The sequence below is a fragment of the Ceratotherium simum genome, chromosome 3 (genome assembly GCF_057802395.1).
Source record: "Ceratotherium simum simum isolate JZ-2026a chromosome 3, ASM5780239v1, whole genome shotgun sequence".
NCBI lineage: Eukaryota > Metazoa > Chordata > Mammalia > Perissodactyla > Rhinocerotidae > Ceratotherium > Ceratotherium simum.
In genome coordinates this window covers 45,648,318-45,671,617 of record NC_141902.1, presented here as the reverse complement: position 1 = coordinate 45,671,617, position 23,300 = coordinate 45,648,318, and the positions used below count along the sequence as shown (strand labels likewise).

General features: G+C 41.7%; 1 protein-coding gene across 1 annotated transcript in view; it reads left to right on the top strand.

Moving 5' to 3' along the window:
* The window catches only part of ATP8B4 (ATPase phospholipid transporting 8B4 (putative)), a 107,220-nt gene extending 97,381 nt beyond the window's left edge, over positions 1 to 9,839 (top strand). The window contains exons 18-20 of the mRNA XM_087429075.1: positions 2,530 to 2,668; positions 5,530 to 5,660; positions 7,638 to 9,839. Of these exons, the coding sequence (XP_087285201.1) occupies positions 2,530 to 2,668; positions 5,530 to 5,660; positions 7,638 to 7,919 (552 nt within the window). The 3' untranslated portion in view covers positions 7,920 to 9,839. The remainder of the gene's footprint in view (positions 1 to 2,529; positions 2,669 to 5,529; positions 5,661 to 7,637) is intronic.
* Positions 9,840 to 23,300: the final 13,461 nt, after the last annotated feature.

Here is a 23,300-nt window from a genome sequence, read left to right as displayed (position 1 = left end):
CTTTTTTTAAAAATTTATTTTATTGAGGTCACATTGGTCTCTAATATTATATAAGCTTCAAGTGTACATCATTATATTTCAACTTCTCTATGGACTGACTCGTGTTCATCATCCAAAATCTAGTGTCCATCCATCACCATACGTATGTGAACCTTTACTCCTTTGCCCTCCTCCCACCCCCCTTCCCTCTGGTAACCATCAATCTCTTTTCCATATCTATTTGTTTGTTTATTTATCTTCCACATATGAGTGAAATCATATGGTAATTGCCTTTCTCTGGCTGACTTAATTCACTTAGCATAATACCCTCAAGGTCCATCCATGTTGTCGCAAATGGCACAGTTTTGTCTTTTTTATGGCTGAGTAGTATTCCTTTGGAAATTTTTTTACTTTACTTCTCTCTCCCTGCCCCTACTCTCCTCCCAAACTCTTGCATGTTGATAATTTAGAATTTTAGTTCCAGAATGTTATTAAATGCTCCTTTAACGTATGTTTTCACTATTGCAAAATTCTTTCTAAATTAATACTGCAGCTCTTATGCAAATTATTACTCATTCAGAGCCAACTATAAATTTACAAGAATCATTCCTTACCACCATTTTTATGTTCTTTGTCTTTTGCTATTTTGAGGTCTTTGTTCTGATTTAATTTTTATTTGGTTGCACCAATTTCTTTGAGTAATTTGTTCAAAAAAGGTACATAAATGTGTACTTTTTAGCTCAAAGCTTTCTTTCTTTGTCTTTACATTTAAATGATATATTGGATAAGAGTAAGATTCTTGAATCAGAACTTTGTAGATGTTGTTCCACTATATCCCAGTTTCAGTGTAGTAGTTTGATATTAGGTTGGTTCACTTTCCTTTGTAATATCTAGAAACTTATATTCTTCATCCTTGGACTTCACAACTGTCACCAGAATGTATCTTCTTTAATTAATTTGCCCTCCCAGTCTTAAAATCTTTGCTGTTTGTTATCACAGAGCCGTTTTCTTCTGTCATTTCCTTGATTGTTACTTCTTATTTATTTCTTGTTCTCTTTCTAAAATACCATTATTTGTATATTGGGCCCATGAATCTGACATCTATGGATTTGCCATCCATGTCTCATATCTTTTTTACACGTGGTTTCCATTTCTTAAAGTTTTCACTCTCTATTGTGAGATATTATTTCCATTTGTTTTTTCCAGAATATTAATTCAATTCTCAACAGTCTATTCTTATTTGGTTTCTCTATTGAATTTTTAAAATCAGAAATAATGCTTTTTTTTCTTCCAGAATTTTTTCTGTGATCTAATTGTATCCCATTAAGAGTTCTCATTACATTTTTTTTTGGTTATAGTGCTTGTCTGTCTTTTCCATTAGTTCTGCCTCAATAGGCGCCACCTGTTCTTGTTTTTGTAGTTGAGTCCTCTTAAACTGGTCGTGATTTTTCTTTTCCTTCTCATACCCACACAGGGCAGGCTATTGGTATCTCTTGATGGTGATGAACTGACAAGTGGTGGAAGGTAGAGTTGGAGATTTTGTTTTAATATCTTGACAGCCAAATGAACTAGAAAAGCAACATCTCTTTGCTGAGTCTTGGATGGCAGGGCTCTCTATTCTTCTGATGTCCCTTTATCACCCCTGCAGTTTACATTAAGGCTGCCAGCATCCTTTTAATGCGACAACATTTTAAAGGACAGTAAACTTAAGTGGGAAGGGGAAGTATGTCTCCATATGCAGAGAAAGATCTATTTACTGCGTAGGTAGGGCCTTCAGGCAGGTGAGAAATTTGTGGTCTTGCACTAGACTCTGCTGGAAATGCAAACTTTCACTTGGACCCTTTGGGACTCCTGAGATGCAAATAATGAAGCAAGAACCTATTTTTCTTTCTCTGAGAACTCAAGGGTTCATATTCACCAGCGGCTTCCTCGATTCCCCAATGGCAGGCCACTCTTTTTCAGCTGCACTGCCACAACAAATTATTGGAAAGGAGAAGGTCACCATGATCCCCAGCTTCTGAATTTTATGCCAAAAGAGGATTAGGGATTTTTCTTTCTTATTATTTGAATAATTTAAGAGAAAGGATCATCAAAATGAGTTAGAATATTGATGTAAAATGATTATGCCTGTGTAAAAATGGCTATGTGAAAATTTATCTACAGATTATAAAATGTTGCACTTGCTTACTACCGAAAAATTTTTTTCCAATAGAAAACTTTTGAGAGCAATTTGGAAAGTAACTTTGAGATTAGAAACCATTCTGCTTTCTTATTTCTCACTTAAAAGAAGTTTAACATTTTACCTCCTGATTCTAACTCAACCTTTGCAGATATAATGGCTTGCAGAGGTAAGTTCTAAAGTCAGTTGTCTACCAGAAATGTCAAGCCGGTCCCCCATGTTGTGCAGAAGGTGGGAATGCCTGTGGTTGGCTGGTAGCTAGACGGTTGCAACCATCTTTTCAAAGAGCAGTTCTGGGGAAACATCACTCTGTGAAATGACGCTCTTACAATCCTCAGAGACCTCCCCTTTGTATTTGACTTTATTTACAGATAGCCTTGGATACCAGTTACTGGACTGTCATTAATCACGTCTTCATCTGGGGCAGCATTGCCACTTATTTCTCCATTTTATTTACAATGCACAGTAATGGCATCTTTGGCATCTTCCCAAACCAGTTTCCATTTGTTGGTAAGTGATTCCTACTATCTCCTGGGGCTTAGTATCATACTGTCATTTATTTGCCTTTGTAACTTATTTTCTATGTTGAGTGGGAATAGAGATGACCAATAATCCTTTCTCTAGGAATTGATTGAGCCAGGCATCTGAAGGTTTCCAGGCTTGAGAAAGGCTCCAAAAGATTAGTTTCTGACATCCCTGCCAGATGCAGAATAATCACCGAGATAGCTGCTTATAGGTTCCCAACAGCCCAGATGCAAGAAACTGTCCCTTTTTAAACCAGAGGCACAGCATATATATCAGGGCTACCTGAAGACCCATGAAAAGTTCATATATAACAGAGGGAAGAGAAAGAAATGCTAGGCTCTCCTTCTTATGCTACATTATCACGAACATCTCTGCCAAAGTTCACCTGTGGAACTTATTTGCATTTAGATAAGAAAGAAATGATGTATAAATTACAGCCTCCCCAAAATTGCTGGACATTAGTTCATAAGTGGCTCAAAGAGTAAGCTCTGTAGGTAGACAGCCAGGGTTTGAGTGTCAGCTCTACCACTTACAAGCTGTGTGATGTTGGGCAAGTTTCTTTTCCTTTTCATGCCTTAAAATCTTCAATTCTAAACTGGAGATGTTAACAGTTCCTATATTCAAGGAAATCTGTGAGGGTTAAATGAGATAATGCGTATAAAATGCTTAGCATGTAGCCTGGTACCTAGTGCTTTTTCAATAAATGTTAACCATGATGATGGTGGTAGTGGCGATGATGATGATGATGGTAATGATGCTTACTGAAGCAAATGTGGCTTGATTACTGGTTGGGGACATTGCAGAGTGATTTGATCAACAGATGGATAGCCAAGGACCTCCTAAAACCCCTTAGATTCTGAGAGTTTACAAAGAACATACATCTGGTCTACCTATGGAGTGTACTACCATTGCACTCCACATTTCAAAATGATTCCCAGCAAGGACCACCAAGATTTACACAATATACTTTCTCAGAAGTTATGAAATCTCTAGTGTGTGAGATAAATTGGTAACAGTGATGTTTCTGAGTTCATCCCAGCAAACTGTGGAAAAGAGAGATGCATGGTGACCGCCATCTTGAACTCAATCAGGCAGGGCTGAGATTTGCATCCACTAGTTGGGGAATCCAGCCTAGAAAAACAGTTCTTAGAAGACTGATTCATGTAGAAAGCAAAATAAGAGCAACTATAGGGCTATACATTTCCATTGAGACAAAGGCAACTGAGATTGTAATTCAATTAAAATTCACACATAAACTTAAGAATGTTGTTCTTCAGCATTGCCTTACCCTGCGTGCACATGGAAGCCTTTAAATTGCACCACTCTTACCTAATATGTAATATTAATACTTTGCTTACCAAAAGAATCCAGCCACGTAGAAACATGATAGTTATGAATAAGCATATTAGGAAAGAAAGACATTAAAACTATTTTTCAGTTTTTTCTTTTCTTTTCTTTTTTTTTTTTGGTTTCCAAATCTGAAAGTTCAGTGCATTGACCAGAAGACTTCCAGTCCTAAGAGAGCATTTTATCACGCATAATGAGACTGGAATTCCTCAACTGGAGAAAGTAGTTTGTGTGGGGACCACTCTCTCTAGCTAAGCACATGCCATTCCAGGAATTAATTACTGAGCTCCAATGAGACTTTTCAAAAGTTAGATCAACATTGGGGTTTAAGAAAATTTTTTTTTTCCTTAGTAGCCAGCAGCAAGCAGGAGTGTGGTTTTAAAGTGAAGCTTGTTTTTCCAGCCACGCCTGGGGGTATTGAGCTTCAAGGAGCTCTGAGACATTTAATTAATTGAGCCAAGTTGGTTTCTGCTCAGGCAGCTGGAATCAACTGCTCTTTAGTAGGAAGATTCTGTCCTCCAAATCCAGGAAATGTAGACATACCAATCAGTAGCCAAGCCCTCATACCCAAAGTCCCTTCAAATGTGTTACTACTTTAACATTGGAAGAGAGAACCTGGATAATTGGAGGTATCATGATAAATCCCTAGAAAACCAACAAGGACAAAACTTTATTTTGGTGACATAAGTAGGGTTGACATCTTCCTGTAGAATTTGTGTCTGCCTTACTGACACTTACTGCTTTGTTAAATGAACATCCCAGTGTGTGAGGTGTGAATATAAAGCAAGGAAACTGGCTTCAGGCTGGGAAATGAGTTTCACTACTCTATTGCATTAGCATGTTGGATGGCTGCATCAGCATGCTCCCAGTGAGGGGAATGCTCTTTTCACAAACCCAGGAGCATCCCTGATCTCCTTGAGTACTTCATACCCTAGTGAACGTCAGAGAGATCTGCAAGTCCCTTTGAGGTGGGTTTTCTGGGGCTGTTGCCTGAATTTAAAAGGTTGGCCCTGTAGTGGATAAATCTCACCTTTTATGACATAACTAGTCACCAAGGCCGTTATTTGAGATTGTACCTGCATCCAGGACATATATTGTGTAGTTTTGCTATGATAGTTTTAGTCAAGTCTATAAGGGTAAATGTGCCTTTTAAAAATAATGGCTGCTTTGTAGTCAAGGGATCTTGAGGCTGGATGAGAGAATTCTGCTACGTGAGTGAAACTGGACTGAGCCTGGATCAGAGATGCATGGCTCCGTCTGGCTGGCAGTCTCCAAATGATTAGGCCATGAGGCAATTCCCAAGGGTGGTGAACTGACCACTCTTGCCTTCTCCTCATCACCATTGCACATTCTATACACTGGCGAAGATACTGAGGGGTTCTCTCTAGGTAGTCCCAAACTCACCATTTCAAAAAAGACCTAACGGTAATAGACAGAGTCTATTAATTCAATAATTCAGTTTTATTTATAACCACAATGTATGTTTTTTTTAATAATAGGAAATGCACGACATTCCTTGACCCAGAAGTGCATCTGGCTTGTTATTCTCCTAACGACAGTGGCTTCAGCTATGCCTGTGGTGGCATTCAGATTTTTGAGGGTGGCTTTGTTCCCAACCCTAAGTGATCAGGTATGTTGGAGTGCTGATGGCTGATTGTTGGCTCTTAGAATCATGCCCTTCTCTACCTGATTGGAAGCCCAGGGAAGGGCTAATGTCCTTCTCATTGGAAACACTTACAAGTACACAGCATCACATCACAGTAGAAGGAACTGCCCATATCTGAACGTACTAGCCTTGTGAGTGCCAAAGAAGATAAAGGTCTAGACTAAATATGGGTGGGGAGTCATAAATTCAAGTTAGATTGGGTACTTTTAAAAGTTGACTTTTCAAAAAGAAGCTCACTAAAAGCATTTTGGACAATTGTTCTAAGGCAAAGGCAAACTATAGGGAAAGTTATTGACTTGGGGTAAAGGAAAGAGGACAGTACAAAGGTGATAAAGTATGAGGTGAAGAGACTCTAGATATTTGTGGAAATGTGTAAGCAGATTCAAAAACATGGGGGAGATGTTACCTTCCGAACAGATTAAGAAAGGGAATAGCAGGCCAGCCCCGTGGCTTAGCGGTTAAGTGTGTGCGTTCCGCTGCTGGCAGCCCGGGTTCGGATCCCAGGCGCACACTGACGCACCGCTTCTCTGGCCATGCTGAGGCCGCGTCCCACATACAGCGACTAGAAGGATGGGCAACTATGACATACAACTATCTACTGGGCTTTGGGGGAAAAAAAGGAGGAGGATTGGAAATAGATGTTAGCTCAGAGCCGGTCTTCCTCAGCAAAAAGAGGAGGATTAGCATGGATGTTAGCTCAGGGCTGATCTTCCTCACAAAAAAAAAAAAAAAAGAAAGGGAATAGCAACATGATGGCTGGATTGGAAAATATAAAGTTAGAAGGAAAATAGAAAGAACAGATTATAGAAATACCTAAGCCAAGGGATTAACAGAACATATTTCAGTATTTCATGGGAAGAAGGGTATAAGCAAGACAATGTCAAGTTAGGTCAGGACCAGATAAAAAGAGAAAAGGAGGGAGAAGGGGGAGACACACATTCATAGCCCTGTCATGAAAAGGGGAAACACTGATGGGGTCATTGACCAGGCCAATGATGCTGAAAGGAACTGAGGTAGAACTTCCCTTGTCACGCTTTCCCTCACATTCTGGGGCCAAAGTATGACAAGATTCCTTCTGAAATGACTCATGGATTCCCCTGTTATGTCTGTCCTTTCCCTTTGGCTCTGTGAGCTCATTCTGATGTAAACCCAGAAAATGATGGATGAGCTGAAGGAAGAAAGATGATGCTCATTTCTTCCAATATTTAGTCAGATCGTGATTTTTCTGCTTTCAACGGCTTTCTCCTGACATGCAAGTCAGACTCCAGGAGATGAGCTGAATCAGAGAACAAGATCGCTTGCATCAAACCTTGGATCTTTTTCTCCTCAACTTTACAGGGAAATGCACGAAGTGTTGGAAACCCACCCAAATGATGTTGAGCTCTTCAAAAGTCTATAAAAACCCCCCAAAGAAATTAAAAGCCTGAAAATCTCATGGTACATTGAGCTACTCACACCAGAGTTAGAAATTTCTGACTCTCATTTTCTAAATTTTCTCCTAGTTCAGGTACTAATGACTATTGGATCTTAAGAATCTCTAAAGGAGAGGGAAGAGGCCTGTTTGGGGGGAATGGGACTATAAATTGTTATACTGACTGTATTTGGGTGGTGCATTTTAGAAAATCTTTCTGTACACAAGTATGTTCCTATTCATTTAAGAAGGATGGATAAGATGGAAGCAATAATGAAATTTGTCTTAACACTTTTAGCTTATTTAATAGTCTCTTGGTAGGAATAAAAACTGACCAGTGCCCAGTATAATCTTTTAGGTGGAAAATTTCTCGGTTTTCAGGTGAAAAACTTCCCTTTGCAATGAAGGTGAGTATTTTGTTATTGTAGATGTTGTTTTTACTGAGAAGGCTTTTACTTCACAAAGTGGCCCACTGCCTGGAGTCGATCATTTGGATGCATCATCTCACTCCAAATCTTCTTCCTCTCCAGATCCGTCAGTGGCAGAAGGCTCAAAAGAAGGCAAGGCCACTACATAGGCGAAGGCCTCAGACTCGCAGATCAAGCTCAAGAAGATCTGGATATGCTTTTGCTCACCAAGAGGGCTATGGAGAGCTTATCACATCTGGAAAAAATATGCGAGCTAAAAATCCACCCCCAACATCAGGGTTGGAAAAGACACTGTATAATAGCACTAGCTGGATTGAAAATTTATGTAAGAAAACCACAGACACAGTGAGCAGCTTTAGCCAGGATAAAACAGTGAAATTGTGAGTCAGGATGAATTTGAACCACATATCTCTTCACTTCAGCTGGAGCTGAAATTCAGCTGGCTCCTGAGTCTGGGATAGGGAGCTGGGGGTGGGACAGATTGCCTTACTTAATTTAAATCTGTGGCAGACAGCTGCTGGTGCCCATCAAGAGGGGTGTACACTATGAGAAACCAGGCCAGATGGTCATTGTCTAATTCGTGATTTGGTGGACAAAACCCTCACAATACAAGCACAGGTTTTTATCAACCTAGATACCAATCGACCTGAACTTCAGAATCTTATTTATGGAGAAAAACTTGTAAATCTGCATATACAATGAATGGATCTTCAGGTGGATAAAAGGGTGCATTCAAAAGGTATATATCCCAGCTGAAAAGCATGCTTGTTGACAGATAAACACATATATGTAAGATCAGCCTTTCCCAGGATACACCTTTAAGATTTAAAATGTGTACTAAGGTGCTTTCAGACTAAGAGCAGCTAGTCCCTCTCCAGTCTTGATATCTCTCTGTGTGTTCAGCTGGAACAACAAATCTCCTTCCTGCCTGAAGAGTAGAAAAACATGTTGGTGTTCCTCATTTTTCTACTAGTCTAGAGACAAAGTAGATTGAGCATCTTTATAGTGGGATAGGCTGGTAATTTGGTCAAATATATTCAAAAAGCTCTCAGGGACTTGTTCATGAAATGTCAGAGGCTCTCTAGTAAGTATTCTAAATACTTTTCAATGACTTGTATAACGACCTCAGTGGTAATTTGCCCTGTGTCATCCAAAATCATTAATGGAACCAGCAAAGCGTTGGAATTTCACACTTTAATGATAGTATTTCATGTAGTGTACGGGCAATTACCTTCAATATTTCCAATTTTAAAAAGTTCAGATTTGAAACCAAACAGATTAATAAGCAATCTCTTCAATTGCTATTTAAATGCTCAGGCTTAGGTCATTCAGAGTTAGTTTCATTTGATAATCACAGTCATGTTTGTAACTCAAACATAGAAACATATATAGATCAAGTTGATTTTTTGGAGATGGTCCAGTCCAAATTTTCAGTCCACATGTGAGTCCCCAGTGTAGTTCCTGTAAAAGAATTCAGGAGGATTTGTGTTCAAACTCCAGCTCTATTACGTCTTACCTCTATCATGTGGGCAGGTAACGTGCCTCCTCTGAGACTTAGTTTCTTCCTCTGTAAAATGAGGATATACTACCTACCTCATGTGGTTGTTTGAGGATTGTCAAAGCACAAATTCTCAAACCATTAAAAATATAATTCTCATATGAATAGATGATGAGTCAAGTTCCATTTAACTCATCATCAGAATAACAGAGCAGTTTGAAGAGAATGTCAAGAACGGGAATTTAAGTAATCAGGGGGAAAGGCCTTGATGAAATGAGATTGCAAAGTAAGATGTAAAACTGTGTCCTACAGGGAAATAAAACTGTGATCTTGGAGGTAAATTTCTCTATCAGAAGCAAAAATAAATCATCATCATGCCTTATCAATTTTCTACACATCAACCTCCAACTTTACAGGGGCCTTAATCTGATCTCTATTGAATTATTAGTCAAATAAGGTTATATTTCCCAGGAGAGTCAGATGGCCCATGAGTGGGCTTAATGGATAATGGACTAGCATGATATTAATTGATCACACAATCCTTTCTTTTTGGCCTTAATTTCCAAGTCTGGGATAATTTTTCCTAAATGGGATCAAATGAGATATGTGTAAAAGAGCCTAATACAGTGCTTTAATCATACTAAATGCTCATAGATGTTTCCTTTTCCCCTACATGCCTACATAGACTTACCCAGATGTTAGTTTTCAATGTCTGATTTGTCATTAGTTTCACTGTGTTTGCTCGCTTTTTGTAACATTTTTGAAAGATTTGAAAACTTTTGGTAAATATTTTGGCACTATTGGTATTTGATGTCATGTCTCTTCTTTACTGGGAACTCATTGGGGAGAATTTTTGTTACATTGGTCAACTGAATTTTTTCCTCCTCCTTTACATGTCTGGGGAAAATGTACATTATTCTTAGGATCAGAGTCAATAGTAAGATGAACCAATTGGACCTATATGTAAGGGATGGGAGAGATTAGGAATGGTCCAAGTTTGCAAATTCAGTTTAAATTAAATAAGGCTGTTTAAAAACAGATGATGTGGATGATTGTGAGAGAAACGCATTATCAGTTTACTTTGGCCCCATGAGATTCAAATAAGCTCACATGCCCATTGCAAGAGCATTCGTTTACAAACGCCCGGGATTATTCTGAACCTGACGATAAAGAGCCCGAGGTGTGGACGGTGATGCTGGTGCTCTGGGGAATAATAAAATTTAATTTTACATAAGCGTTATCATATTATTTAGAAAGAAAAAAAACCTTTTTCTAGATTCAGGACTGAGGTTGGTAACCTTGTGTTTTTAGTCTCAGTCCAAGTTTTGATCTCTTATAGGCAATTGCAAATTGTATTTCCCTGACTTAGATCTTCTATCTTTGTCTCTCATCCGCCTCCAAGTATATATACCTGTGAAGGAAAGAAAGCAAGAGAGAGAGGGATAAAGGAAGCAGGAGAGACAAAGCAAGAGAGGAAGAAAGGAATGGAGGGAAGAAAGGAGGAAGGGAGAAAAATCTCTTAAGGTGATATGAGTCTCGGATAAAGAAATTTAATTCCTCAAAAGAAAAAAACTGGATTGTATTTGAAAAGTGAATAACAAAACCCCCTTCATAGTCAGTGTGAGATCGAGAAAATTTTATTTGAAAGGGGCCAGGAGCTCTGACGTCTCCTCACAGCAGTGCTGCTGATGTGTGTGAGGCGGCATGCCACCTGACTCCCAGGCCTCAGCATCCCAATCCATCAGTGCAGAAATCAAGCATATGGTCTCCAAGACCCTCTCTCATTCGCTCATTCTGTGAGCTGTTCTTGCCAGTATTTCCCACTGTGTATTTGCAATTGTTTTTGATTGGAGAGAGAGAGAGAGAAAAAGAGGGAGAGAGAGGTTAAACTGGATGCTCTCTTTGTCACCGGTGTATTCCCTAAGCAGCTTGAAGGAAGTTTAAAGGTACTTAACACTCCCTCAAGGTTGTTTTTCAGAGCTATGTCCAGAAGAGATACCAGCGTCAACCAGCCTGAACCAGATCGAGGCCCACTGCAAAGGCAGCGCCTGCGCAGATGACCTGAAGATGACCAGAAGATGCCCTTTTCCTCATCTTAATACTATAATCTCCCCCCTAGGAGGAGGCTAGGCCTTATTAGCATAAAGTGCGTTGTATGTGAGAGCGTGTTTTCAGACTGTGCCTGCACCAGCTAACACCCACCTCTACATGTGATAAGAAAACTTGCCTTTTAAATATTCGTTCCCCACTCGAAATAAAAGGACCTGCTTCCCTTTGTTTGGGGAGTGCCAAGATTTTGGAAATGATTCCATGTGGTCTCCTATTTGCTGCAGATATGCTTTGCTTTATGTGACAACTACTTCTGGTGGAGAGTCTGATTTTAACTTAGCAAGGAGCAAACTAATTTTGGTCTGGTAGCATCTTGAGGACAGGGCTTGGCTCTTGTGCCGGTTTGTATTTCTCTTGATCAGCCCCTGGTGTCCTGCTGTCTCGGGTCTCTCTCAGCTCACCACAGAGGTACTAAACCCTATGGTAGTACTTTTGCCTGGGTCAGTTGAATACGCTTGGTTTCTTGCTAATGATTCACTAGGATCTTATATCCACACTCTCCTTTCCTCTCTGCCATTTTGAATATCAAAAATATACAGAAACAAAGGTAAGATACTCATGCCCAGTAAGAATATGGCCATTTTAAAGTCCTCTCTACCTTATCCCAGGGCTTTGGAGGAGATTCTTCGGGCCCTGGCTTCCTCAAGATTCAAGCTGAAACAACAGAGCATGAGCAATTTCCTTGATACTTATACAAAACTTTTCAGTTTATGTATCAACTGAAACTTTCCAGATTAAGTATTAGTTTGTGTATTCTTTGAGCCTTAATTACAACAACGCTGTGAGGTGGTCAGGATGTTCATGTAAAACCTATTTTTAGGGAGAGGAAATTGAGGCACAGAGAGGTTAAGTGCTTTGCCCAATACCACACAGATAGTAAAAGAGCTAGAACTCACTGAGATCTGACACCAAATCCAGAGCTTCTTACCTCCATCTCCTCATTCCACACCAAGCTCCCTTCATAGACGTGGGATTTCTAAATAGTCCATCCTCCTAAAATAGTTCGATTTCTCAAGTGTATAGATTCAGGGAAGGAGTGCAAACAATGTCAAAATGTTTTGAAATGTATATTTCAGGTGTTCTCTTTCCCTCTCAATGCAAATAAGCAAGATTTCCTCCCTTCCTTCCTTTCCCTTATGCATTTCATGAAGTTAGATAGGTGTGGAATACAGACAAGCGAAATAAACATGCCTCAAACTATTTTTAGAAGTTTCTAGAAAATGCAACAAATCAGAAAGGCTGTACTTCTGGTTTTATGATAAGGAATTGCATTACTCTGTTAGTGTGTGCACAAAATGCCTCGAGATTGATACGATCTAATTATCTCAGTTAAAGGACTCAGAAGTATTATTTTACATTAAAAAAAAATTAGACACAAAGTTTAATAGTGGAAGAAGCCAGAAAGGATGACGCCTTCTGGACCGCTATGGGCTTGTGCAGGTCAGGGGTCAGATAATCATGTGGGGCCATAATTTTCCAATTTTTACATTAACATCTGGTACTAAATGTCTGCAGTTTGCTCTACTGCGTCACATTTCATTCCTTGGTGAGAAATCATAAACTTTTGCAATTCTCTAGCCTAAGCGTTTCACCAAACTGCCTGGAAGCCAGAACTAGATGACCCATGTGTTTCAAAATGCTCATTGCAAAAGATTTGGAGGGCCTGGTGGGGCTCATCTGTAGGTCTGGAGCTATGACTTAACCAAGAAAGGGGCCTATCTGTTCTCGTGTTTCAAAACTTCCTGGCAGACCTATTCCTGTAACTGGTGCAGAATGCAAATCAGCTTGGAGCTGCGTAAGTAAATATCCTGAGTTCAAGAAATAATAATGATGAGTTGGCCAGAAATCTCTGGCTATCTCAATTTGATTTCCCGTAAGGTTTATAAGGGCAAGTTTAAATTTTTAATAAACTGCAGCCCTGGGCTTATACAGAAAAATCTTATTGAACCAGGATGCATGGAAAGGTGATGGTTAACTTAATTTGGAAGTAAAGTAATGATCAAGGAGAAATCTAGTCGTTTCATTCTTTGTCACAGATGTTGCTATACTCTCTGCCTCCTTCCAGGTAAATGTGAGCAGTGAGTAGGATGTGGTTGATGATTTTATTTCTGGTCCCCTTTCTGACTCTCTCTTCTCAGTGTGCAGCACTATATAAATATATAAGCAGAGCTGATGCACACAGATTGGACAGGAATTACAGACTCCAGAACATCCTCAGAAAAGGTTTTGAATAAAATTCGTGTTACTTTCTTGAGATGATGTCACTTTCATTAAGTGATGATTGAAAAAGAATTACTTTGGGATCATGATTAGATGATTGGGAGAGATATTAAAATTATTATCAGTCAGTTTGGTGGGAGCGTCAACCAATAATGGGTGATTAATTTTGACGATTAGCTACTCCACCGCTAATGGCAGCTGGCCCTCAGCATTATTCTGACTGCGTTCTAAGTCACATATGAAAACAACACCTATTTTTCTTAATAAGGTTCCTACTTGGTCTGAACTCAATAAAAACAAGATTTCTAAGCCAAGTAATCCGTAGATACTCGAGGGCAGGTCAAAATATTTTCCTGGTATTGCTTTGCTGTCCCAGCTGATAGCTTATGTTTTGTATAGCTATTAGATGATGTATTTTGAACAACAGGAATCATTTCTAACTGTACAATATTAATGACAAAATGTCCTTAGATACTGTGAATGGTTTCTTATCTGTATGAACTACAGACATTATTTATTTATTTATTTTTTGTGAGGAAGATCAGCCCTGAGCTTACATCCATGCCAATCCTCCTCTTTTTGCTGAGAAAGACTGGCCCTGAGCTAACATCCGTGCCCATCTTCGTCCACTTTATGTGGGACACCGCCACAGCATGGCCTGACAAGCGGTGTGTAGGTGCGCGCCGGGGATCCCAACCCAGGCCACCAGTAGTGGAGCACGTGCACTTAACCTCTACGCCATGGGGCCGGCTCCCAATTACTGACATTATTGATCAAACAGTTTTACAAATAAAACATTTATAAATAATTATGGTTCAGAAGTCTGGGAGTTTAGTTAAATTTTTGGCGATAGAAAATATCACTGGAAATATCTTTTTGATTGGCAGGACTTTGTTTTATGGTTCGATTCCTCCTCAAAGTCCTCAGTGTAAGGTTTACACATAGTTTACACCTAGTAGACATTTCATTATCTCAGATGACATGTGCTAAAACACTTAGCACTACTGGGTTAAGCACTGAGTGCAAGGAGGCGAGAGTATGAGATACGTAAACAACAGAAACAGTTTCTCTTTCCTGCCCTTGGGTAGGTTCTAATGCCGAATCTTTCTACTGTGCATTATACATGCCATAGTTCATTGAATTTAAGATGCCACCACTTCATAGATGCACCAGTAATTTATATACTACTTGGAAACAAAAAAATATTGCCAATTCTAGTTGTAAAGATGCCACTGCATGTAAGATTTATGCCTAGTTTCAGAGATATTAAAATATGAAATATGATAATTACTGGATTGTGGGAGGTTGAGAAATGGCTGGTGAAAAAATACAGTGTATGGTGAGTACTTTTTTTTCCTGAGGAAGATTCGCCCTGAGCTAACATCTGTTGCCAATCTTTCTCTTTATGCTTGCGGAAGATTTGCCCTGAGCTAACACCTGTGCCAATCTTCCTGTATTTTGTATGTGGGTCGCCACCACAGCATGGCTGCTAAGGAGTGGTATAGGTCCATGCCAGGGAACCAAACCTGGGCTGTTGAAGCGGAGTGCACAGAATTTAACCACCAGGCCACAGGGCTGGCCCCATGGTGGCTACTTTTTAAAGATGTCTGAAGGGTATAATAGTTTCAGTAGTTATTAGGGGATAGGAAATATGTTTATTTTTTAGAAGAAAAAAAAGAAACATAATGATCTTTTTGCAGCCAAGGGAAAGGAAGGGCCTGGAGAGGCAGGGCAAGGGGGTGTGCTCTCAGGGGAACATTGCAGAGGGCCTCTTTACGGAGCATTAATGTTCTGTAATGCCACTGTTCTTGGCATCAGTGCATTCTACTGATGCCAAGAACAGTGAGTGAGCTGCTACTATGATCCCAGGCAGATCCGCTCCCCCACCAGCCCAGGGAGAAGATAAATCACCTCCCAGGGCAACTCCCCAGGACCTAGGGGTTTACCCAGTGCTGAGAGAGCATCATTTCCTTCTTAGAACCCTGCTGCATGGCCTATGGAGTCTCTGGGATTAAATTGCTATCATTCTGGCAGTTAACCTGATTAGTTTACTGTATTTTGTTTTCTGCTGCAGCATTCTCACAAAAACAGTGAGAATGTCACTTATTGATGGATTCACTTATTAACTGTATAGAGGACAGCAGATGGTGTGTTGATTGAGAGTCTGGGCTCCGGGGTCAGTAGCCTGGGTTTAGCTTCACTCCCTCAGGCAAGTCCCTTAACCTTCACTTCAAGCTTTACTTTTCTTACACAGCTGCAGCCGACTGGAATAGTAATCTTACCCACCCGTATGGCTCCTGTGAGAATCAGATGAGACAATGCTTGTTGCAAAACACTTGTCATAGTTCCTGGCTCACATGCAATGCCAAATAAACACAAATAAATAAATACAAGCTGTCCAGGTCACCAGAAGAGCAACCACAGGTTCGTAATCCAGAAGGCTGCATTTTACTTGCCCTGGAGGAGATTTAACAGGTCTTAGTTTTGAAATATTTGGTTCAACGAGGCTAGATAGAGCTGGATTGTTGGAGAGAAGGAGGGACTCTGGGGGTTGAGGACAGCCTCAGTGACTGAATGATGGAAAGATCTGAATTTCTCAAACCTGGGAGATGAAGGCGTGGTGCATTCTACTGAGCGGCAAAGATCCTAATCCCACACGCCTCCCCAAACCCCAAGAGATGGCAGATTGTGCGACACCCAGATGCCTGGGGTGTGATCAGTAAGTAGGAAGGCCTTCAGAGCAATGGCCCCTGTTGTCTGTAGCTTAGCCTGTGGCCAACAGAGAGCTGAGAGGGTGGTCATTCTCAGAAATGGAGAGCCAGACATCAATAGTGGTGACATGGGGTCCTTGGAAATAATGGCACCTATTAGTGTCTAAGGACTAGGCCTCCCCTTGGTTCCTGGGACCAGGTAAGAACTGAAATTCTTGTATAAGACCTGAAATTCTTATCCAAGGGGATAGGGCGGGGAGACTGGAGGTTCAGAGCCAGTCTAATTGAATATAGAAAGATAAAAGAATGTGACACTTCTCACATCTCAGTTCTGTAGAGCTAACCCATACCCATTAATTCTTTGGCTTATTGTTTTGTGTAATAGTCATCATTATCATATCCTTCTGGGAAGGAGTTCTAATGAGTATGTGTGTCTAGTCCAAGCTGCCTGTAGTGCTCTTGTGCTCTCCCCATCCCCCAACCCTTACCCCAAACCCGACCTCCTTTTACCCCATGGTGGTGTTCCTTAACCCATCCACCCACTAGGCTGAAATGAAGGATATTAGACCTAAACCCCCACAGGCTATTCTCCGTTGGATACTCATTCTTATCAACTGCCACTTACTCTTTATATGGGCTTTCTCTAAAACAGCATCATAGAGCAGCCAGAGGCATTCAGCTAACTTGCTGCTGGATAAGAGGGCTCCCTGAAAAAGGGGAAGAGGATGAGTAGAGTGCTCCTTCTCTGTATCCTGGGTGCCCTGGGCACCTCCAAAGAGGAACTATGTCTCTCTGGGTATCAGTGATGGTTGAGACAGAGTTGTAATGTGGGTGGTTCGTCTTGGGCATCCTCCTTCACTCAATCTGTACTCTTCTTACCACCTAACACTCCTTTCCCCATCCAGGGTCTCTTCTAAGTGTCTCACTGTTCTCTCAGTTATCTGCTAACTCCTGTAAAAACGTTCCAGTGACACTTCTGCATTCTAACGGGGGACCGTATACTTTCTACTACTTCCTGCAGGAATCCCCTTCAGAATAAGCCTACAGGTGGCATTCAACCTCTCTCTGCTCAAATGTCCCCAGTGATGCAGCACTCATGAGCCCAAGGCAGCTGACCCCTAATGGGACAGCCCCATAGGTGAGGAAATGCCTCCTTCTCCTGACCCGAGATCTCTTTCCCCAGTCACCACCCTTCCGCCCTTGGAGAAGAGGCTGAATCAGTCTCTTCCTAGTGACAGCGCCTCAAATATTTGAACACAACGTTTTCCCCTCCATCCTCCTCTCTTCTCCAAGTTACACAGCAGCTTCTGTCCGCCGCCTGTAGTCTTTAAAGTGGTCTATAGTCTGATGGGGGGTTGGAGTCATCCACGATCTCTCAAGTATTTTCATATTCCTTGGGAACCTTGTCCCAATCTGGGAAGGAAAACCTTGAGGCTGACAAAATATGAACAAACAGAAACTGAGAAAAAGATGATGGTGGGAGACCTTTCCAAAGACTGGCAAGCTGACATCTAGACAGTCAGATGTTTCCCTCTTACCACTGCTTAGTGTAGGGTAGTCCCACCTGCCCTTGGCATAAAAAAGTTGATGAACAAAAGCCGGCAACAAAACAAAAAATGTCCCCACAGTAAAAGGAGGGACCTGAGGATCATGGGGAGTGAGGAAGGGGAAATAGTTGGGGAAAAAGCCACGGGACAGATTGAGTTGTAGGAAAGAAGTGAAAGACCATCTACACTGTGAATAATCTGGCTTCCTGGGAAAAGGACAGGAGGGAGAAGGCAGGGCGTGGCTATGGCTTAGAAAGTGCACCACCTGTGGGACTGTTTAGCAAAGACACCTTCTCGACGCCCATTTCCCCACAGGGAAAATGGGGATCATCAGACATTCCTTGCAGGGTTGTGAGGATTGTGTGAGAGAATGATTATAATATAGCAGCTAACACTTTTTCAGCCCTTATTAGGTGCTGGGTATTGTGCTAAGCCTCACATGCACTACCTCATTCAATCCTCACAACAACCCAGTGAGGTAGGTACCATTATTTTCCCTGTTTTCAAGTGAGAGAACTAACTGAACCCGGAGAGTAACTTGCCCAGAGTCACATAATGGAAGAGCTAGGATTCAAACTCCAGGGGTCTGGGTTGTGCTCTTAACCCAGAGTCAACTCTCAGCGACACTTAGGTCATGGGTTCTGTCTTCTAGTTCCTGGTGGCTTAGTGTTTGGTCACAAGTGTGCACACTTCTCATGATGGTTCTCCATTTTATCTGATTTCCTGAGACATCCAGTATTCAGTATTTCTTAGCTTTTTCTTTATAAGTTTTTTTTTTCTCAACTTCCAACTTATGAGTCAATATAAGGAAGAAAAGAAAATTTTCTTTAGAGGTTACCTTATCATCTTACTACAGTAGACAGTCAGCCCCTGCCTTGAGCTGACACCAGGCGTGTGTTGGTTCTCCATGGAGCCCTGCTTTGGGGTTCTCTGGACACACACTGGAGTCAAGCACAGCAAATTCCACATGCAGGTTGCTTTTCCCCATATCACTCTGTAAATTCTTCAGCATTCATACTAAATATTTTATGGCCATTAAAGTATTCTTCAGTCAGGTCAGCCAGAAGAGATTGCTCCAAATTTTTGAGTCAACACCAGAGCTCTGACGGGTTAAAATACTTGGTCACTTTTGTAACTGGCTTCCAGTTTTTGGTGCTGATCACTGGCAGACAAACCTGCTATTTTTCTTCTCTCTCTAAATGCTAGATTTTTGTTTTAAATGTGACCATGGGTGGTTTGAATGAATGCAGAGTCTGCTAGAAGGTTGATTTTGACTCTGAAGTTGCCTTTATCTTATGGAGGATTGCTAAGAACAAAACGCCTATGCCATGCCAAGAAATTAGCCTCACTAACCTGGATATTACAAACTTTTTGCTATAACATTTCTTTACATTTCTCCATTCTGTTCCTGCTGGTCCCCATTGTTAAGCTGGCACTGCTGCGTTTTGCCTGCCTAATTTCTCCACACAATCAGAAATACGGAGATGTTTAGCAAGTCTCAAAGGTAAGTTATTTATTCTATGATTCCCTCAGGACCACTTGATTAAGGATGGCTCCCTCAACCCAGAACCCCAGTATCCTTCTAACTGGATGTGTGTTGGTTAGAAGATAAGGAACACCTGCTAACCTCAGTGAAGTGGTTGTCCCATCTCTGCATTCATGCCCCTGATACATACCTCTAGAATCACACTTACTACAGTTGTGCTGATTATATATTTATAAGTCTGCTCCTCTAGACAGAAATGTCATATAGGAAAGGATCCATGTCTTATTTGCCTTCGAATTTCCAGTGTGTTGCACAGTTCCTGGCAGATAATTTATTGTCATAATATTTGCTAAATGAATGAATGGACATGATTCAGACTTATTGTTGAAATAAAAGTTCTGCTCTGCACAAAGCATTGACGTGGTCTTTTTGGCAACATTAGACTTGGAAAACATATCTTCCATCTAACAACGGATACATGAATACAGTGGGTTGACCACATCCTGGGGATAAATTCTATAGTTTCACTGCTTTAATCATTCTTCTGGGTCAATATCCGGCATGGAGCAAAACCCCACAGGAGTTACTGAGCCCTTGAAAATACCTCCCCAACTAAACCCACGCACAGAAGATCTACTTTAAATGCACTATGGTCTTTGGGCTTTTAGGCAGTGTTTCCTCTCTGGCTAATAAAGTAGTTTCCTTGGGCTTGACTTTTTATGTTTACATTTTTCCCAGCCTTGGTTGTCTTTACTTGTTTATATTTTATCCTGACTTCTTATGTCTATTCCTATTGTAAACCACTTTGAGGTGGGATATGACTAAATAAATAAAAAGACACTGCTAGATCATAGGTAGGTGACTAGGATTCAAATCAGAGCCTTTTGGGCGAGGCAGATAGAAGTCGTCTTTCTGTCTTCCACTGGTTCATTCCATGATGATGGGCAGGTCACTTAATTCACATTGCTGTTTGTTTCTGTTAGTTGATGTAGATAGTCGGGAATGAGACCTTCAAAAATAGTGACCGGAAGGGTTTCTTTTTTAGAACATGACTAAGTCACGGCACTGAAAAGAACTACAGTCATGACTTCTCAGCAGTTCTTTCCAGCCCCAAAAGAATTGCTACGGTTTTGTTCTTCAGGTCCTTAGGGACAGGATGCCTCACGAGGACATTCTTGCTACTTCTCGGCAAATCAGTTAATAAAGCCACAGGCTGCATATCTGGGATCTGTGAGGGAATACAGAAGCAGCATAAAGCACAATCTAGACCCTCAAAGGACTTCAGGTCAGTGAGGAACAGAGCTTGGCACATGGCATATGAAAGTAGTGGAAATAGCCTTGCACCTGCAATCAGAACACCTGGGTTCACGGTCAGGCAATGGCAGCTTGAGCATTTTCTCTAATTTTTCTAGACTTCATTCCCTTGCTCATCAAATAGGGCTGGTCACAGAGCTGCAGTCAGGATTAAATAAGAGAATGAACAGCAGAGAAGTTTACAGCTTGCAAAATAATGTATCAGGAGTACACGTCATAATAAAGAAATAGTGTTCATATTTGATAAAAGATGCATTTGAAAGAACTTTGGAGGCACACAGACTTGGATTCATATGTCCTTACTAGCTGTCTGGTTTGGGGCAAGTTTCTTGACATCCATAAGTTTCAATTTCTTAATCTGTACAATGGGTGTATTGATACCAGCATTACAGAGCTCCTGGGAATATTGGTGGCAATGTATGGAAAGCATAAAGCAGAGTGGCTGGTACATAGTATGCACTGAATAAATGGATTCATTTCATTTCATGATTACTATAGCATAAGAATAGAAATCATATATAACTTGGTGCTGAATTGTTTGCCTACAGCCTGTGGGTAGTGTAGAAGTTCAGAGAAGAGGTACGCCAACTGTATTTGGGGTTTTGTTAAAAAGGCTTTGTGGAAGAGGCGGGATTTGAGATAGGCCTAGAAAGGCGAGTAAGCTTTGCTTAGGTGGAATAAACTGTAGTGTTGACCCAAATTAGTCCTCTGGGTGAAGACATGATAGCTCGGTGGGAATCACGCTTACATTCTTCTTGGACCTTCTATAGCACTGAGCATGGGAGCTTGCGAGTTATTTACATATTTGCCTGTCCCCCATGAATTCCTGGAAGAAAGGGAACACATCATTTTCATGTTTTTATTCCTTAAAGTAGTGACTTGCAATCCTGGCAGCTCTTAACAACATGAAGATCACCTGGAGAGCTTTTAAAACTACCCATGCTGGGCCTCATGCCAGACCCATTAACTAGGATTCTCATAGTGCGAGTCCTGAGTATTACTGGTGTTTTTTCAAAGCCTCCCAGGCATGTAGAACATGAATCCAGGTTAAGAGCCATTGGCTTAAAGCATCAACCACACATGAGTGGCTGCAGGTTCAATTGTTGGGATGGCTGTGCGGGATGGAGTACGCCCAGAAGCACACAGGACTGGGATTTAGAGTTGCAGGTTCTGGCTGCAGCTCTGCTCTACCTGCTGCTTGATCTCCGGCCTCCCTGGGCTCTGTGTCCTTACCCGCCCAAGAAGGAGGCCAGATTCTGGGTCTCTTCAAGCCCCGACGGTCTATGATGTAGCCAAGTGAGCGTCGTCCCCACCCCCTAGTTTGGGGAGCCAGGCTTGGCGGTGGAATTGTGGGGGTGCTCATCTTGCTTTCTCCATAAATACACTTCTCTCCTCCCCCGCCAGACCCACCCAGAGGTGCATCAGAGGCGCTCACTAACAACATTTGAAAACTGGTTTTCTCTTTTCCCGAAAAACAGCATGAAACCGTCAATCTGTGTTTGTTTATTTCTAATGAAGGAAATGTGCCCTTTTTATTGGAAACACCTTGGGCAGGGAGGCGAGGGCCTCTCCCTGCTGTCTGGCGGCTGAGAGCTGAGCTGCCAGCGTGCCCCACCTGTCCCCGCAGCCGAGACTGACGCGGCCCCAAATGCTTTCCGTACGTAAACCTCTGTGCAGTTTCCTGTGGACGCAGTGCCAATTGGGCCCCAGTTGCTGTTTCTGGCCAAGGTAACTCGAACCACATGCCTGGAGGGAAATCAAGGCAAATATGGTTCCCCCAGAGGCAAAAAGTAAGCAAGGGGCACCTTCTCATCTTAGTCATGGACGCCTCCTCTCCCATGGACCAGGCATTGGCCAAACCTATACTGTAATTGCAAATTTCAGCCCTGAAAATCACTGTACACTTGGACTAGGCCACCTGATGCTTCTTAAAAGGCAGCCATCCACTTTCACTCTTAATAAACAACAGAGGGGGCTGGAAATTAGAAGGAAGGTAGTGCCTACGTGGAGGATTTTATCGGGGATCCCAGGTTCTTGGTGTGAGCTTCGGGCCAGGAGGTGGAGCACAGACAGGGCCTGTGCTGTGGCCCCCAAGCTCTTTCCTGGGTCCTGACGTGAATTTCAGAGAGCCACGTTGGGTGGAGCTCAGAGGCAGGCTGGCCTGCTTCATGTTTGTGAGAGTTTTGAGGAGGGGCATTTGGCCTGCTGGTGGGTGATGGCAGCAGCTATTCTGAGAATAGAGCATCCTGCAAGGACAAAACCAGCAGCCCTAGAATCCTCCAGAGAAGAGTCCCTGACCACGCAGCCCTTCTGGCGATCTGTAAATAATATTTCCTATTAGAGACCCCACTTGAGCTTCTGCTCAGCATGATGCCGGGGAATGAGCTCAGGCACTGGAACCAGAATGAAGTCATATTCTTCCTACTTCAGTTAATTGCTTCTACATCTAATCCTGGTCATTTGACATCCTTAGAACCTCAGCTTCCTCGTCTGCAAAATGGGAAGAAGGGTAGCCACTACAGGGGCTTTTGCAAGGATTAGCTTATATATTGAAGTAGTTAAGTGACTGGGCTCAAGCCAGGCTGGCTGAGTTCAAACCCCTCTCTACCACATCCAGCTCTGTGGCCTTGAGCAAGTTAATTATTGTCTCCCTGCCTCAGTTTTTTACCTGTAAAATGGTGATGATAATAATAGGGCCTACCTCATGTTGTAGTGAGGATTCAATGAGTTAATACTAGTAAAGTTGCAGGAATAGCAGCGGGTACAGAGTCAGCACTCAATAACAGGAAGAGTTAACATTTATTGAGCATCATAGCCCTCCACACGGGGGCTGGCATACCGGACATGCCCAATGACTGCCGGTTATTATGACTACTGGGA